The sequence below is a fragment of the Mustela putorius genome, unplaced genomic scaffold (genome assembly GCF_011764305.1).
Source record: "Mustela putorius furo isolate JIRA1106 unplaced genomic scaffold, ASM1176430v1.1 tig00000832_pilon_pilon_pilon, whole genome shotgun sequence".
Lineage (NCBI taxonomy): Eukaryota > Metazoa > Chordata > Mammalia > Carnivora > Mustelidae > Mustela > Mustela putorius.
The window spans coordinates 3,080,676-3,100,554 of record NW_025421491.1 but is presented as its reverse complement, the minus strand read 5'-3'; the positions used below and the strand labels follow the sequence as shown (position 1 = coordinate 3,100,554).

Below are 19,879 nucleotides of genomic sequence, written 5' to 3'. Positions count from 1 at the left end.
CATGGGACGCCTGGGTGGCTCAGTTGGTTGGACGACTGCCTTCGGCTCAGGTCATGATCCCGGAGTCCCGGGGTCGAGTCCCGCATCGGGCTCCCAGCTCCATGGGGAGTCTGCTTCGCTCTCTGACCTTCTCCGCTCTCTGACCTTCTCCTCGCTCATGCTCTCTCTCACTGTCTCTCTCTCAAATAAATAAATAAAATCTTAAAAAAAATAAAAATAATAATAATAATAATAAAAAATCATGAATAGGAAAAAAAATAATAATAGAAATAATAGTTGCAGCTAACATTTTGTAAGTGGCTAGTCTATGCCTGGTACATTTATACATTCTTAATAACATGTATTGACTCATTTAGCCCTTTCAGTCACTCAATGGAATAGAGATGAACATAATCCCCATTATTGTATTCTTCATTATAGACCAACAGACTGACCTTGAAGAGGCAAAATTAATTGTCCAAGGCCATACTGGAAAAATTACAATCCAGGCCCAGCCAGTGCAGTTCCAAAGACTATGCTTTGACTACCACTCTGTATTGTACCTGATTCAAAGGGTCTATATAGTCTGAATTTCAGCAGTTAATATCAAATTGTCCTTAAAATGGCTCTCTGTAAATTAAACTCCCAGTGAAACCTAAAAAGTCTTTTTTTTTTCCTATCTCATCAGAAAAAAAAAAAATCTTAATATTTAAAATGTGTGTTCTGCTGGCAATTGTTTAGGTATACAAATACATTGAATTCTTCAGAGCATTAACCTGAATGTTGAATGTTGGTTTTAAAGGAGAATGGCGATTGTATTCTAGCCTTTCATTTTACAAATGAGAAACCTGAGTCTGAGAGTTTCTATGACTTCCATAAATTTCCACAAAGAGTTGGTTGCAAGGTTTGGGTGAAGCTAAGATGTCCTGCCTCTCTTTTTTCATGCCATTTCTGTGAAACCTTACAGCCTCCTCTAACAATCTCCCTTGGTAATCATACTTACTTAGAGGATTTATGTTGATTATCATATGGCTGCACCAAGATACTCACTGGTCTCCCAATACTTTATTAAAGTTCAAAGAAGACATGTGGAAGGCAGGAACTAGGATAATAGTCCTATTTTTTAACCCTTGGTACTATCTTCAGGAAGAATAAAAAGCCGAGAGAATGGAAAATGAAGGACAACCTACCCATAGAATCAGGCCTCGTGATTCTGGCTGCCCACTAAACATGTTTACTTTAGCATTTGTTTGTACCAATGGTTCCATGGTTACAAAATCTGCCATAGATTCTCCACAGCATTGGAAAACCACACAGAAGACTTGACACTTGTGAAACTGGAAGGGATCCCAGAATCCATTTAGCGGCAGCCTGATAACTCCATCTGACAGATGAGTTACTGAGGTCTAGAGATGCCAAATGACTTGTCAAAAGTAGCACTTCTAGTTAGTATCAGACCAGAGTTTGAATTTAAGTTTTCTAAGTATAAATTCCCATCTAAGAATTAATCAATTAAGAATAAACCAATGCTTATTAAGTTACTGTTAAGTGCCAAATATTGACCTAGTCATTGAAGATTTTATAATAATACAGACGGTGCCACTGTCTCCACAGAATTTATTGTCCAGTGTGCTGAGAGGATATGGAAAACGACTTTGCCTAAACTCTTGGTATTTATTTCCATGTGGTGGGAGCTCCACTAGGGTAGAGCTTCTGGGCTCCGTCTGCAAGTGGAGGGAAATTTTCTTGTATGATTAGTGAGTATGGATAAGAAAATGGGCATACTTTATTTTTACCCTCTCTCATTCTTGTCAGGGGCTTCAATTCTGTCCTGCTTCCCCCCTAAATATGATTTGGCCTCCAGGGGGCCAGCGTCATTGGTTATGGGAGCATCTGTCCATTTAATTTTGTACTTCACATCAGGAACACCACTTACCTTCAGATAGAAGCCTCCTTCTCCAAGGGTAATTATTTTAGTAGTAAATGTGGTAGTTTACTCTCATTTGCTTATCTTTTTGTTTATTTTTTTCTGATGAGTCACAAGTTAGTGAGGAACAGGGATGCGAGTATTTGGATCACCATGAAACCCTAACAAATCCATCCAGGTAAGTCACTATGATGACTAAAGTCTAAGGCCCTATAGAAATATGTAGAGGGGGTTCAGAAGATAGGAAAGTCGTACGAGATAACTAATTTTAGGTGATATAGTGTTGACTGACTACCTATGTGTTGTTTGTTTCCAGTAATGGGCCACTCTTGCTTTAGAAACAGGCCTCTTTTACACTGAAATGATATTACAATTCACTAGAGAGGGATTCATTATAATGTATGTCTATCCTGAAACTCGTAAAAGAGTTTCTTTGCTGACATAGCTATGGGGTGGTGACAGAGTTATGGCAAAGGCCTATTTTCTTTTTTAAGCAAAAAAATCTTCTAAACATACAATATTACATGCACTTATGACTTTACAGATAGTCTAAAATGACAATTAGATAGCATAGGCACTTAGAGTTTACTTAGAAAATCACAGAGTCAGTCTGTAATGGTTATTAAACTACCATCTTTTAGTTTTAAATCTTCCATTCTAGGGGCCCCTAGAATGGTTCAGTGGATTAAAGCCTCTGCCTTCCGTTCGGGTCATGATCCAGAGTCCTGGGATTGAGCCCCGCATCAGGCTCTCTGCTAGGCGGGGAGCCTGCTTCCCTTCCTCTCTCTCTCTGCCTGTTTCTCTGCCTAATTGTGATCTGTCCATCAAATAAATAAATAAAATCTTTAAAAAGGGGGGTTGGACAAATCTTCCATTCTAGTCCGGGCGTTGAGATGCTCCTGCTGAGATTCTGAAAACCCCATCTCTCCTCTGCGAACTGTGCCCTGTTAGGGTCTGTCAGTAGGGGGTGCTAGAGGGAAACAAAGTCGGAAAAGGAAAAGGGGCTGCTGCCTCCTGTTTTGGCTTTCTGTTCCTGTTAACTTCACCTTGGCCATGGCAGCTGGATCCAGTCTTCTCCTCCAACCCTCTGAATTCAAGAGTACTGAAACCCATCCCCCCATTCCTCCAAAGAGACCGGTTCTGCTGAGCAGCTGCGCCCTCTCCTCAGAAGTCCGGCTCGGGGTCCCAGCTCCACCAGGCGACCCCCCCCTTCAGTGATCTGACTTTCAGTCATCTTCAACTACTAGGTCCAGCAACCTCAACTTCTCTTTGTCTCCCTATCCTATTACTCTGTCAATGTGCCATTTCCCTTTGTCTTGTCAGTTCCCTAATACTGTTTAACCAGTTCTCTATATTCAGTCATCATGATTTATTTCTATTCTCCGCATGGACACTGAGCAGCCATCAGAATGACAGTCGTACCTTACACATTCAGGGAAAGAAGTCAAACCCCCAAAGGTCATTCTCCAGTTATTTTTATATAATGGTGTATAGTTGTATACAGGGGTATGGTTGATAGATCACAGTGAATTCAATATCCAAATGAGATCTAGAACACGTCAGCCTTGACCCTTCATCAGATCAGTTAATCATGTGCACAGCATGGTATGCAGCAACACTTCTAGAGGTAAAATGCTTGAGAAATAAGCAACTGGCTTTACAGTGTCTGTATCTGCAATTAGAGCAAGAGTCAAAAGCAGGGATCTTGGCAGTCTGACCTGGTTGCTGAGAAATTAGTTTACAGCCATCACGCACTATTAAAACTTGTTTCTCAGATACATTATTCTACAACTAATGTTGCCTCCAGGCAAGAGTACATCTAGAGAGGGGAAAAACAACAACAACAAAACAGAAAACAAAAAAACTAGGTGTTCCTACTTTACACTGAAATATCATCTCTTAGAGTAATGCAGCAATCAGAACTCACCCAACAGTTTAAGGAACTAAGTAAAAATTCTCCACACTGATTCTTAGCCTGTAAAAGATTGCACCACTTGAGGATATCCTGGTGTCTTTTCACTCCCCTATCTGCCCCTGTGATCAGGTAATATTCTGGGTGCCTGGTTACAATAAACGTTTGAGCTTTGGTTTCAAAATATGATGATCGTAACAATTAGCTTGCCTATCCTTTCTTGGTGTTTTCTTTTTTTTTTTTTTATGCTTTCAAAACTAAGTGGATGATATCTCTGTATCTTCACATGAGCAAAGAATGTATGAATTAGTAATCTTTTCACCAACTGTTGGAAGAAGTCCAGATCTTAGCCCAACCAAACCCAAGTTAATATGTTGCTTGAAAAATGTGTCAGACTTTTTATTATTTTACTCTTTTAAAGGGTTAGTAAGTTGTACAGATTAAATGGTAACATTGGTGCATACCTTATTATTACCTTATAATGACATTAGTGTTTTCAGTTGTGAAATTCAGTTCGTCAGATGTCAGGAGCTGGTATCCGGTGAAAACTGTAGCAATCTGGCCTGAAGGCTGAGGCAGGTTTTACTAGTGTACCTAGGTGTACATGTTTTATGAGAGGGGTGGGGTCTCTGAGTTAAAATGATTACAGTTTGTGGCTTCTTCTCAGAAAATTAGCTCATGGAGGAAATTCAGATCTCCTATGGGTATCCCTCTGTTCTCCTCCCCTTCAAATATAAACTAGCATTAACTGATGCTTGGTGTCTTGAGGAAGTAGGTAAGTTAGGTGTAAAGTTTCCCATGGGTAACTCTTGGTGATTGAATAATTAGAATGTACCAGAACTAAAAGCATGTCTCATGATTTAATGGTTTATTTGTCACATGTAATTAAAATATGCCTGTATCATTAACAGACATTGGCTAGGCTTGGGTAGATCCTGATAAGCACTTTGGGAAAGGAACAGAGGGAAGGAAGGCATAGTCAAACACCATAAAAATTTTAACACATATTATATCTAGAATGATAGAATCATCATATTTTACAGATGTATGGGCTTATTAAATTCAACCTCTTCATTTTACTGGAAAGGAAACTGAGGCTCAGAGAGAAAATGTGTTTTTATCTTAGTCACACATAGCTATTTAGTGGCAAAATCTAAACTGGAGAATGGTCTCCTGACTCCAAACCCAGTTCTCTTGTACGACCATGTGTTGCTTCCCTTGTCCCCAACCATCTGTCCAACTTTGCCGCAGTGACAGGCCAGACTATATCCACTTCCCACAACTATGCAAGCTTTGCCGGGCAACCATCCAAATGGCCTTTAGTGTTTATACAGAAAAGTTGAAAGACTGCTCACTTAAAAAAAAAAAAAAATTCATTGTCTTTGTATTTTAAAGACACACACACATGCACACACAAAGACTTGGGATTACATGATTTTGTTGGAATTGCTTTTTGGCTCCATGTTCCCCGGCAGGATGGCCAAAAGGATCAAGACCCTCATGTGATCAGATGCAGAAATTTTCAAGTCAATACACTGTCCTTAAAGCCCCTATTCATTGACACTCACTCCCCTTTGGGCAGTGATCACAAAAACCTGTTGCCTTTAACAACTTATTTTTAAATTTTTTGAAGGTTTTATTTATTTATTTTTCAGAGAGAATGAGAGAGAGAGAGAGAGAGAGAGAGATGGAGGGCATAAGCAGGGCGAGGGACAGAAGTAGAGGGAGAAGCAGGCTCCCTGCTGAGCAAGGAGTCCAACGAGAAACTCGATCTCAGAACCCTGGGATGGTGACCTGATCCGAAAGCAGACGCTTAACCAACTGAGGCACCCAGGCGCCCCTAACATCTTAGTTTAGAACACATTGCCTTGATGTTTCTAGTTTCTTATGAGAAAATAATGGCAAATACCTGCAATTTTTCACATATGGAAAAGGATTATAAAACTTGTAAACAGATAGTGATGGCATGATGTGTTCTTTGCAACCACTGGAAACAGATCTTTTGGGCCTGGGACTCTGCAGTTGAGATCTGCTTATGCTCTTGATTAATACAGAACATGGATTCTTTTGGAATCGAGAGAATGAAATTGAATCCCATATTTCGATCAGAGAAGAAGGATTTGGGTTGGTTTTGTGTCTGATTTAACGATCATCACCTCAAATATCTTTTTCCTCCCCCAGTGGTATTTCCTGGGAGTATCTCTCCCAGGAATTGTGTATATAAATGTCCCTTCCTCTTCTCAGCTGTAGTTGGAAGCCTTCACATTCAGGTGGTTCAGGAGCTTTTTAGACTAATGAGTTCATGCTTCTTCTAGAATGAGCAGAGATGGAAAACCACAACTATTCCTGTCAAATAGAGCTGTCCTGCCAGCTTGTTGGAATACTTGTGCTTTTATCTTATGTTTCTATTAATGTTTTATAATAGCACTCTATCTTGCCTGAAAGCAATGAGGAATGTAGATGTTCGAAGCCTCAGGCTGAACCGTACTCTTATGCTTAAAATATCCATTACCTATATTTCAAGAGAGACAAGAAGAAAAGGAAAAAATGTGTCTTGGCCAAGTTCTTTTCCTTTATCCGTTGTTTTCCAAATTATGGAGAAGACACACTTGTGATTATTATGCCCAAGTGTTAAACAGATAATTAAGACCAATGCGATTATTGTATGGTGACTAACATAACACTATAAAAAAATAATAAATTACTGAGCAAAATAAAAACAACAACAACAACAAAACCAACAAAGTCGTAAGTATGTATTTTTCAAAATATGTATTGTAAAATAGGTAGAACTAGGACTTCCAGGAACATAATACAGTTTAATAATCATGATAGGGGCGCCTGGGTGGCTCAGTGGGTTAAGCCGCTGCCTTTGGCTCAGGTCGTGATACCAGGGTCCTGGGATCGAGCCCTGCATCGGTCTCTCTGCTCAGCAGGGAGCCCACTTCCCTCTCTCTCTCTCTGCCTGCCTCTCTGCCTACCTGTGATCTCTGTCTGTCAAATAAATAAATAAAATCTTAAAAAAAATAATCATGATAGAAAGAAATGGATGTGTATATACACACACACATACTTACGACATACATATTGATTCACAATTATTCATGAAGTTAGTGTAATTATTACCTTTATCTGGTTCCATGATAATTGTCAAAGAATCCACTGGCTTTAGCAGGATTTCAAAATTTATTTGTGGCCCACAGCAATAAACTTGCAGGAAATGGAATCCTGGGGGTCAGATGTGGCCCACCAAGGGAAGGAGACCCAGGTCAAGACGGATTGATTATCATGAGTTTGAAGGCCTCTCTATCTTATTGGGATGCCCAGGTTAGGGAGGCAAGTTTCTGGAAAATAATTAAACAATCCTCTTTTCTTCTTTCTTTTCCATCCTTTAACTTCTGTTCTTCTTTCCAACCCCACTTCCATCCCCAAACCTCTCCCTCTTTCCACTGAACTCCCTTTCCCCTCTGGCTCTCCCTCCCTCTCTGTCTGCCTTTCTTACCTACTGTTCTCATTAATGATGGTGATAAACCGTGTTGTGTGTTCCAAGCCAGATATTAAAAGCCCTAGTGACTCAAGTTAAGTCTCTTCCTCAGAAAATGTGTTTATTCCCATCCTGGACTATCAATTCTATCAAATTTGTACAAGATCAGGAATATAAGTTCTAAGTTCTACATAGTTCTCCAGATGTTTTATCCTGTTTGAAATCCAATTTTTAAATATTTTTCTTCTGTTGGTATCACCCCATTTTACTCATTCCCATGTACTATCTTGCCTTGTGTTATGGATTGTATATTCATATGATTCAGTACCTCAGAGTAATGTCCTAACCTAGAGCAAGAGGTTACATACACCGGAGACTTGTTCTCGGCATCTTTCCTCACTTCAAGGTATCAAATGAACTGTAAATGGCAAAATCTGATCTTGGAGTAACAATGTTGGATGGTTTATAATAATTTTACGGGGTCTAAAAGATTTGTACTTTTCTCATAGATTTCCTATTTCATCACCTATGCTTCTACCCACAACACTGAGCTAAAAAAAATATATAAGCCAAGTGTGTATTCCATCAAATAAATATTTTCCAATTTCAAGTTCAATTCACTTCTTAAGTATGATAACCACCATGGGGGAAGAAAAGGCAAAATGGAATGTAACACTGCCATCTGATTTACTTTACCCCATGAATTCTGTTCAAAATAATTGCAAACTCATTGTATTCTGTAGCCCATATCTTCATTAATGAGTTGTTTCTTGGGGTATAGATAATCTTCTCTTAAGTGATAAGCTGTGTGGCTTATTTTATAAAGCACCGTTGAGGTTCTGAGAGAGAACTCTGTTATTAAGTGGGTTCTGAACACTAAAAATTGAAATAAATTATAAATGGGGAGCACACATATTTATCACCTTTATTATTGACAGAGGTCAAGTTGTAGAATTAGGTTTGTTAAAGCAAATGATTGCTGGCACTGAACCCTGGAATTTATTTGCATCTGGACAGCGCGGGTCTGGGAGAAATTTCCTGGTGTAGAGAAAGCAGGAAGAAGAACTCCCAAGATGGCGAGGGCCAAGGCTGAAAGGCATGTGCCCAGTATTCTTGCCATGTTTATCAATCATAAAGGTTACTGCACCTCCCCAGAGGCCTAGTGGGAAAGGATTTAAAGAGTAGTCAGACAGGTATTTAAGGTAAATTAATTTCTTACAGGAATAGGAAGGAAAAGACTGCGCTGCTAATACAGTGAACTAGTACAAAAGGAATCTAGATTCTGTTTCTTGCTTCCCAACAAAGTAACTAGCTCTAGAACTTGGGATTCTGGCTTTTGATCACATTATCTGCAGATAAACAAACTGTTTTGATAAGTTTGAGGGTCTCTTTGCTTATTTACGTAACAAAAACACCTGCAACTGGGTGTCTCAGTGGGTTACAGCCTCTGCCTTCAGCTCAGGTCATGACCTCACGGTCCTGGGATCTAGCCCTGCATTGGGCTCTCTGCTGGGCAGGGAGTCTGCTTCCCCCCCTCTCTCTGCTTGCTGCTCTGTCTACTTGTGATCTCTCTCCCTCTGTGTCAAATAAATAAAATCTTAAAAAAAAAAAAATGCCTGTAATATGTTGAGCACTATTCCCGGCACTGAGTCAAGGTGTTTTATAAACCATTTCACTTAACTGTCAGAAAGCCCCTTACTTTATAAAGCTCCAGCTGGTTAAGAGACAGCTTAAATTGTACAACCAGTAGGTGACAGGTTCAGGATTAAAACTCTAGCTCTTCTGCTAATCACTATGGTAGACTCATGATATGTGAGTCATGATGTCACACGCAATAAATACAAGATCAAAGAAGCACTTACTATGTATCTTTGAGTGTGTTGGCCAAAAGAAAAAAAAAAAAATTCCTCAAATTGACTCAAGTTTTATATGGCACCAGTTTTTGTAGAACAAATCAGAAATCCGATGCATTCCCCAATCCTGGAGAAAAAAAGTTTAAAAAAGTTTAAAAAGGTCTATCACTTACTAGAGACAACCATGAATAGATTCATATTGATAAGAAAGAACAGATTCTGGGGTAGTATGATTTTTATTAATTTATTTTATTTTTTAAAGATTTGATTTATTTATTTGACAAAGAGCACAAGGAGGGGGAGTGTCAGAAAGAAGGAGAGGGAGAAGCAGGCTCCCAGCTGAGCAGGGAGCCCAATGAGGGGCTGGATCCCAGGACCCTGGGATCATGACCCAAGCTGAAGGCAGCCGCTTGACCAACTGAGCCACCCAGGCACCCCGGTAGTATGATTTTTAATATCCGCCATTCTCAGTGCCTTCTCTCTAGGTGAGAAGTGATTCACAGTAAAAAGTAATGATAAGGACAATAATTATGTCATAATTGTTTCTTGAAAGACAGGATTCTGGGGCTCCTGCGTGGCTTGGTGGGTTAAAGCCTTTGCCTTCTGCTCAGGTCATGATCCCAGGGTCCTCGGATCGAGCCCCGCATCAGGCTCTCTGCTAAGCAGGGAATCTGTTTCCCTTCCTCTCTCTCTCTGTCTGCCTCTCTGCCTACTTGTGATCTCTGTCTTTCAAATAAATAAATAAAATCTTTAAAAAAAAAAAAAGGAGAGAAAGACAGGATTCTGGTCTTAAAATCTTTATTCTTTCTTTATTGAAAAAAATCATTCCAATTTTCGAATTTTTATTCTTTAATGAAATTTCAACTTCATTCTTTTAGATCAGAATCTGAATATAAACCTAGAGGTAATGTATTCTTTTTTAAATTAAAAGAATTATTTTGTATTTTTGAATGACATTTCCTTCAAGTGTGAAGACCTCGGAATGAGAGCAGTCAAAATAGAATAATCTAGAATTTTCAGGACTCCAGACTGTAAGGCAAAGAAAACAATGGTGGGAGCTGAGATTCCATTCTCTCCCCATCTGTCAGTGACCTGACTCTAGATAACACAACTTGGTGATTTACTGAGTCTCACCTGTCAATCACATTAAAATAACAGTCAAAAAAACCAAGCACAGTGAGCATAGTGAACAGTTGAAGAAATAATTTTATTAGCTCTGAGACAACAGGTGCGCACCTCTGATCAAGGATTCTATTCACTGTCGATTCACTTCTGAAGTGAATCTAGAAACTATAATTTCAACAAGGTCCTAGTATAGGTGGAAATTTTAGTATGGACAGCCCAGTGTTGGTGGTTATGAATAAATATAGAGTAACATGGTTTTGAGATATTCTCTATGATATTGGGAGTGACAATATGGCTAATTGAAGTGTCAGGTGAGTCTGCTAATTCATCAAGGGCCTTCTGGTGGATGAGATCCATTTTTATTAAACAAATCATGTCTAGTACACCCACTCTATATTGAGAGCATTGATAGGCATCCCATGCAGAACTCAAAGAAAAAGTTGAGAAACTCAACGGAATAAAAATTTTAAAATCTATTCATGTTTACACTAGGCTTAGAAGTGATACAGATTTATTTCTTATCCATTAGAAAATACAATAGATGAAAGAAGGTTTCAAAAAGATGTTGGCTAATAATACAGTTTAAGGGACAGACAGAAAGAAACAGCAGAATTATGCAATTATATTCAGGTCTTTGATAGCATGCCAAATGCAGTGGCATTATCAACTCTTTAAAACTTGGTTACAAAGTAAATTGTTAGTCATCTAAACAAACACATTTAAGTATATAAATTAAGCCAGAGACTTTAATTATCCATTAAGTCCACTGAGTGTTAAACAGATTACAGAGTAGAATTTTGTATGACTTGCAGCATTTAGAATAGTAAATGTACATACAAATCATTGTATTCCTTTCTCTGCTGTGTGTGAGAGAGAAAAGCATAAAAAACACTTGAACGCTTATATTTGTATTTGTAAATTTTTTATAACTGCAGAAAATAATATTTTAAATCTACAAGTAGTTTTTTTAACAAAAAAATAGATGTTCTTTTATTTGGGAAGTAGAAAGTGTTAGTCAGCTGTTCAGTAAAATGTATGGGGAAAGAAGTAATTCATTTGTCTATTTTTAAGTGCAAATTTAAAAAGACCTCAGTTGGATTCTACAAATTAGCTGCCATTGGAGCTATGGACATAGTGGGTTAATTATTGAGCATAGTTTATGCCTAAATGAAATCGAATAGACATATATGAATCTTTACATTCTATGATGTTCTAGAAGGTAATGTGCTATAGAGGACTGATGCCTACTTTACTTTGCTATTTAATATTTTTATTAACAGTAGCATAGGAGATGTTGTTGATTATATACTCTACAAAGTCATAGAATGGAACCACTTTTTTTAATTATTTAGGGAATCAAAGCAGGACTCTTAAGTCTAAAAATTACTTTAAAAATCACCAACTACCATTTCTAAAACTCTCCCAAAGCTAACATAACTTAGTTTGTGTTTTTCTTTTCCTTTTTTTTTTTTTTTAAGATTTTATTTATTTGACAGAGATAGAGAGCACAAGGAGGGGGAGTGTCAGGCAGAAGGAGAGGGAGAAGCAGGCTTCCCACTGAGCAGGTATCCCAATGTGGGGCTTGATCACAGGACCCTGAGATCATGACCTGAGCCAAAAGTTGAAGCTTACCTGGCTGAGCCACCCAGGTGCCCCAGGTTGTGTTTTTCTAGAATTTTTTATTCTATCCAGATAGATAAATAGATGGGTAGAGGATAAACAGTTTTGAGAAATGTTCATTGATACATGCGAGATTATATAAAATGTCACATCTTATTTATCATATTTTATAATCTTTTTTTATTTTGTAATGTCTTTCATCATAGAATTCATATGGACCTACATGTTTTTATGTAATATGGATCCACTGTTTTTAATTCTCATGACATATTTATTAGCATAATTCATTACATTTTATTTGAAAATCTCCGTTTGATGGAATTTTCCATTGCTTCTAATTTTTCAGTATTCAGGCCATGCTGAAATAAATATTGTAAGACTTGAAAGAATGTTTCTGTAGGGGAGACATTAAGAAGGGAAAGTATCTGATCATACAATGTGTGTATTTTAAATATTCATGTAGGTAGCAGCTCTATCAAATTCGACTACCACCTTCAGTGTATAAGCATATGTTTTTAAGTTGACATAAATTACTAAAATGCTTGACAAATGGATGATGAAAAATAATGTTCTGCATTTATTTATTTATTTAAAGGATTTTATTTATTTATTTGACAGAGATCACAAGTAGGCAGAGAGGCAGGCAGAGAGAGAGGAGGAAGCAGGCTCCCTGCTGCGAGCCAGATGCGAGGCTCAATCCCAGGATCCTGGGATCATGATCCAAGCTGAAGGCAGAGGCTTTAACCCACTGAGCCACCCAGGCGCCCCATGTTCTGCATTTATAATTACCAATTACTACTGGGTGGAACATTCTTCGGTGTGTTTATTGATGATTTATATTTATTTTATGAGTAATTGCTCATATTGTTTTAAAGATTTTGTTTATTTATTTGAGAGAGGGAGAGCCAGCATGAGGTAGGAGCAGTGAGAGAAGGAAAGGAAGCAGACTCCGCACTGAGCAGGGAGCCCGCATGGGGACCCGTCCCAGCACCCTGAGATCATGACCTGAGCCGAAGGCAGACGCTTAACTGACTGAGCCACCCAGGTGCCCCTAATTTCTCATATTGTTTCTTTGATGTTAAGTCACTGTGTTTTTCTTTCTTTATTTGTGTTCTTAAATATTCTAAACAGTAATTTTATGGGGTCTTCTATATCTATTTTGTCTCAATCATGCATTTTTTGGTCATTTTTTTGTTCGCCTGTTTTTTTTTTTTTTAAATTATTATTACTTGGTTATAACTGACACATAACATCATAGTTCCAGGTGTGCTGATCTTTCATTAGGACTATTTGTTAGACGTTAGGTTTACAGAAGATTTGAGTGGAAAGTACAGAAAGTTCTCAGGCTCCCTTTTACCACCTCCCACACACACACTTTTGCTTTATTTTTAATTTCTGTGTAGTGTCTTCTGTTATCAGGAGCTTTTGATCAGATGTAGCCACATTTAAAAATCTTTTATTTTATAACTGTTTTTATTTAACCCAATGTCTTATATTTCCTCCCAATTTTTCCCCCACTGATGAGTTTATGTATCCTTCCCTTGGGTCAAACTAATCTATGCATCTTTTTAAATGTATCTCTTACCCCCACCCTCCTGTTCCCTCATTGCATACACATCCCCCAGTCCGTTCACATTCAGGCATCACTCTGATGATGTTTCTTCCACAAGGTATTCTCTACTTCTCCTGTTAGAGTCCTCCCTCTGATTCATTTTATATTGTACTCAAAATGGTTGAATTATTGTTTGTTTCAGTATATTACTCCTCTGGATAGTTCTTGAGAATAGGATCTATAAATCTTGATATCCCCCAAAGAATCTCATTTGATGCTTCAAAGAATAAGTTTTCTATTAAAGTTTGCAAAGAGAAAGGCTGCATGTTTAGTTTGGACAGCTGAATACTCATCTGGGACACACAGTAATTATTTTCAAATACCTGAACACCTGTTCAGGGTTAAAGGAATTAAACTGGTCCTATTCAGTCAATGGATAGTTGCTAAGAACAATTCAATTTGTATCAGTATAAAGAAGAAATTTTCAACAAATAGTACTCTCTGAAAATGGAATGAACTCACCAAGGAGTGACTTGATTGTGCACAGACATGTTCAAGCAGAAATGAACTATTCATATTCCTTCCATAAGCCTTTCTTATATATAGTAGGACTACTGAATACATAAAATGGTACCCCTTTTGTATACTTCAAGAGTTTTAATTCTGGATTTCTAATACTGATGACCTTCTTCCATTCATCCAATCTCTGGTTAACACTCATCTCCACAGCCCACTTTATTTGACTGCAAACGTGATTTGCTTTTTATTTACAAAAATTCTTAAGATAAATGTTACGTTTGAACCACTGAGATGGATGATTTTATTTTCACTTTTTGGAGAACTTTTTAGAGGTTAAACCAATTCTCTCAGCGTTCAATATTAAATCTATTTGAAACCCCAAACTTTATCTACAAAACCAATAAATACACATATTGTTCAGGGAAATATATTTAATGCTTTATATAATTTGCACTAGATTGATTTATTTATGTTTTTTCCTGGTTTTCTACAGACATACCAATCACAGACACTCTGAGAGAAATGCCACTCAAGTGTTAAAAATAGAACAAAACAAAATAAATAAAATCCTAGGAATTCATATTCTATCTTTTCATATTTTTAACTAGGCTATTAAACTAAATGACAGGAAACTAGTGTTTCCACAATGTTATGCATATTGCCCAGAACATGGATAAAACTTCAGTGAATATGAAATAAAGCATAATGCAAAACATTATTTCCCAATCGAAATTTGTTTATTAACTATGAACCAGAAGCTTTTCTAGAGTCAGAAAGCAATAATTCAGCAGGGGAGGATTATAGCAGAACCACAAACATAGATCATCACTAATCATGAAGAATCTATAAGACTATTTTATCATTCTTTCAACAAACAGTTCTTGTGCTGATGCTACTCCCAAGGCTCTCTCCTAGGCATTGGGAACCAAAGTTGAATGCCAGCAAACTGAGGGCTTTGGGGCTTCTTTGGAAGAGAAGATTGGCTGAAGGTCTTCTGATTTTGAGTTGAGCACTGCTGCTTGCATATCCTGATAATAAGTCAGTAGGGGATGGATACAATAGCTGAACATAGCATATTTAAGGTAATGCTATCTCTTAGTTCATTAGCAACATGCTAGTTAAGCAGTCCACAAGACTAATGATAAAAAGCAAAACATTCTGAAAGAATGTGCTGGAATCATCAGTCAAACCAAAAAGTCTTTTCTTCATCAAGAAGGTAAGGGATATTCCCAGTGGCAGACAAGGGACAATGACAGTCAACATCAGAAAGCTGACAATATTTGTATTTTATGTGGAATCTCTTCAGTCTGTCCATTGTAGTGAATCGCAGAAACAATACCACCTTCAGGTTCAGCCCTCAACACAAAGGATATTAACAGAGCAACAAAGGAAAAAAAAAGCTAGTAAATGATCATGGTTGTGGTTGATAAGTCCTGGAATTGTATTTGAGGTTCATATAACAAGATTCTTAAGACAAATGAAGTAATTGAGCCGAATATTAGGGAAGATGACTACTTGGCAGAATCTGCTACAATACCCAGTAGCTACAAATGCAACAAATTATTCAATAACAACTCAGAGGTCTACAACCACTGCATAAATACCTCAGAGGAGGAAAGGTACTTGGAATGCAGCTCAGAGACTGGAAGTTTCTAGAAAAATATCTCAGCGGTTGACAGCTCACTGGTCCATAACTTGGATATCGGCAATTTCTCACTAAATAGTTTTGGGGTTGGCAGCTTCTGGAAATATAACATGATGGTGAGAAGCCACTGGGTATGAAGGCAAGATTTTGGCAGCCTCCATAGCCCAAACTACCCACTCTACAGTGGTTTAGGAGACGGAAACGGTTGGACGAGCAGTTAAGTTGCCCAAAGCCCTTGAAGCTATTGCTGAAGGTCTGGCAGGCTTTAGATGGACTTTGGCTGAGTTTGTAGTAATAAGATACATACCCCTTGGTCTGAGTGCATGGATTGCAGCTGGGGTTAGGTCCAATGTTGGTGGTTTCACAGGTACTGCAGACTTGGCCCACTGCTGGAGAGTTGCAGGGCACACAGGAGTTTGACGGGTCACAACTTGTGGTGCAGATCTTGAGCTCACAGCTAGGAGATTCGCAGCTTGGTGCTTCAGCATAGGTTTCTTGGCAGTTACCCAGAAGCCAAAGATTTCCTTGGTAGCTACTGGGTAAACAGAGTCCCAAAAGTAGGACTTACATCACTGGAGCAAAGCGCAACAGAAGGAGTCACTGGGATATAACAGTGAGTTCTGTAGGATGTATCACTGCATTCCCCAGAACAGCCCAGAAGAGACATGGAGCCTGACTGCATGTTCAGTAATGGCGTTGGAAGTATGGTGATACTATGGCTTCCAGACTTTTTATATATTTCCTGGGCATTGTCTGCAGCCTCCCCAGACTCTCTTCCTTCTCCCTGCCTGGGACAACAACGTAACAACATCTTATTAGTGAGTTGTTTAGCTACAGCCTCTGACGTCTTCACACTCCTATAAAAATAAGTTTATTTTGATTCTTCAAAGTATCTCTAATCGCCATGTTGAGCATCACCCATCACCCATTATCTGTAGGCCATACCTTTGGTGAATAGTGATTTTAATGTTAATAAGCAAACTCGCAACTGCCAATCGATGGTTCACAAGAGTTCACGTGTCTGTAGGCTTCTGCAGCATAGTCATTAAAGGGTTAACAAGGATTCAAGCAAAACAATGAACCTGTACTTTTCCATTCTTTTGACCAGGCAAGATACTGCAGAACTTAATCCTATACTGTGAACTAAGCCAAATACTTGGGCTGTGTCAATACTGTTACTTAAAAGAGAGGGTAAAGCACTGAACTATTAAGAGAAAGAAATGGTCCCCCAAAATATGTACTATGCTCTTAACTGTGCTAGGTCATGTATTGGTGTTGACTTCTCATCTGACATATTTGGAGAATTACCCTTGTAAGACTCACGGTAATCCACGTGAGATTTAGTGACCTAACTTGTACTCGTGGGTCAATGGTTACTAAGTAACCAAGACTTTTATGAGATTTCTTTCTTAAAGAGTTTCTGCCATATGTAGTATCAAAGAAGGCCAGTTTCTCAAGATTATGCCTTCTTAATTGACTGAGATTATAGATCACACATTCCATTGTCTCAGCTGTAAAGCCCAATTCCTGTCAAATGTATAACATTTTTCTACATCTCTCTCAACATAAGTTTTATTTATTCTTGGTTTGCATTTTTTCCACATAAACTTTATTTCATTCCTGTGTTGAAGTTATTCTTTGTCTATACCCATAAAAGGGAATAACTATGTTTAAAAATTTATTTGAATAACATATAGTTCCTATAGGTACTGTACTTCTTAAATAACACTTTTTGCTCCTTAGGGTGAAAGCTGGTGGAATTTTTTTAAAGATTTTAATTCAAGCTGAAGAATTGACATTTTGTTCTTGAAAATATAAACTATAATTCAAACTTACAGCCTACATTGAATTGGAAACAGGAATGCATTTATTAACACAGATGGGTTCAGACAGAGGACAGCACCAACTTATTCAGGTGACATAAGCTCTAAGGATTTTTTTTTTTTTTTAATTATACAGTGGTTTATTTTTTTTTAATTTTTTAATTTTTTATTTTTTATAAACATATATTTTTATCCCCACAGGTACAGGTCTGTGAATCACCAGGTTTACACACTAAGGATGGTTTTTAAAAGACACTGTCCTTATAGAAGACAATTAGATTTTCTCTTCCTATTCTCTCCTTCTCGGCTACATTTTTAAAACACACACCAAATCTCCAAATATTTTTCTCAACCTGAGTTTTCTCCATGCTTCCCTTAGTATTTATTCTATAAGGTAATGGGTTTATTCTGTAAGCAACTCTTTATTAAACAGATTTTGCTGTTTTGTGATGTGTCTCTCAAATGAAAAGGGTCAGGATCAGGAAACCATATTTTCAGCAAATTGTTTGGCTATAGAGTGTCCTGGGATTTTGTGTAGAAGTGTGCAGAAATGGCAGAAGAAGAAATAAAATATGTAATGAAGCTGATGGTCAACTTTGTACTGAGTTACTGAATCCTAGTCCTATATAGAAGAGTCCAGACATTGATGGAGCTTTATTTCTGCATTTCTTTTTGGTATCTCTAGTCTTATTTTTAGGCTTCCTTGAGGTAGATTTGAGGGGGAAAAACAACTTAACATTCAATAGTATTTTAAATTAATATCATTCACACTAGTGTAAATCCAACAAGAATATGTAGGACATTACATAGCATAACCAATATTCACAGTATCAGACTTTATGACATATTTAAATTTATTTGGTACAACATATTCTAATTAATCAAATGTTGAGATTTGCAAAGGTAAAGTTAGCTCAACTCTTTGCATTTTTTAAAATTGTAGTTGACATACAATGTTATGTTAGTTCTAGGTGTGCAATATAGTGATTTGAAAATGTTGTACATTACACTACACTCACCAGAATAAGTGTAGCTATTATCCATCATAATATAAGGTCATCACAATTTTATTGTCTATATTTTACTTTTCATCCCTCGGACTTATTTATTTTACAACTGGAAGTCTGTACCTCTTAATTCCCTTCACCGACTGACTTCACTCATCCCCCCAGGCCCTTCTCCTCTGGCAACAAGAAGTTTGTTCTCTGTATTTATGAGTCTGTTTTTGTTTATTTAACCATCCTTTTGTTTTGTTTTTTCAGATTCCACATATAAGTAAGTCATATAGTATTTTTCTTTCACTGTCTGCCTTATTTCACTTAGCAAAATATTCTCTAGCTCCATCCATGTGGGATTAACTCCTCTCATTTGCTTTTGTGTTTTAACTTCTTACTTTACCCATTACTGTCATAAGTAACCATCACAGCCCATTCACCCACCATATTCTGTAAATGATACTTCTACAGAATCATCTTTTATTTTAGTCTGCATCTTGGCAAGACACAAAGCTGACAGCATCAGTAATAGAGAAAGTAAGCTCATCGCAATTGTAAGTTTTAGCAGAAAGTAAAAACCATCGTCATTTCGGTGCCATTGTCTTCTTAAGGCTTTGAAGAAGCTTATGGATTACTGCATTTTCACTGAATTGCTAAAAAGGTCTTTCCTTCTAATAATTCCCCCACTTGTTTTATATATATATATATATATATATAGTAGTATGTATGTATGAAGAACTAAATAGAATCCAGCCCACCCAACAAAGATGCCCACTTCCTAATCCTTGGACCCTGTGAAATAGGTTTCTGGGTGAGCCTGATGCAGTTATGGGAATTCGTATAAGAAGGAGGGAGTCAATCAGAGAGAGAAGTCAATCTGATGACAGAGGAGGAGATTGTAGTTATGCTGACATAAGTGAAAGAATGCTGACGACATTGAGAAGCTAGAAGAGGCAAGGAATGAATTTTCTACTGGAGATTCCAGAAGGCATCAGCCCTTTTGACCTCTCGACTTCAGTTCAGTGAAACTGATTTTGGACTTCTGGCCTCCAAAATTGCAAGAGAACACATTTCTGTTGAGTTAAACCACCAAGTTTGTGGAATTTTGTTATAGTAGCCACAAGAAACTAATACATTATGTCAAGGAGTCTAGGTCATTCTATTAGTTAGTCTTTATGTAGAGTTTGGGCTCTTTATCTAGGACAAATTTAAGATGCAAGGAATAAGCTTTCTAGCCATCAGATAATGCAGAGAAATTCCTATGCCTTCTGAAGAATAAGAAACAAAATCCCTTTATTTAATGAGGCAGCAGATTTCTTGTAACTCATTAAAAAAGAGTTATGGGACTCCTTCCCATTTTTTTCCAAAGGTTAAAAATCCTTTAGGGTAAACATGGAAGATCAAAGAAAGCTAAATTTTCCAGTAAATGGCCCTTAAAGAAAATA

The 19,879-nt window shown here is 37.6% G+C and overlaps 1 protein-coding gene across 1 annotated transcript; it reads right to left on the bottom strand.

Annotated features, from left to right (window-relative positions):
• Window positions 1–15,535: 15,535 nt before the first annotated feature.
• On the bottom strand, window positions 15,536–16,298 carry LOC101689512 (keratin-associated protein 24-1). The gene is given in 2 exon segments (XM_004757481.2): window positions 15,536–16,162; window positions 16,164–16,298. Coding segments are annotated over 2 exon segments (762 nt in total).
• Window positions 16,299–19,879: the final 3,581 nt, after the last annotated feature.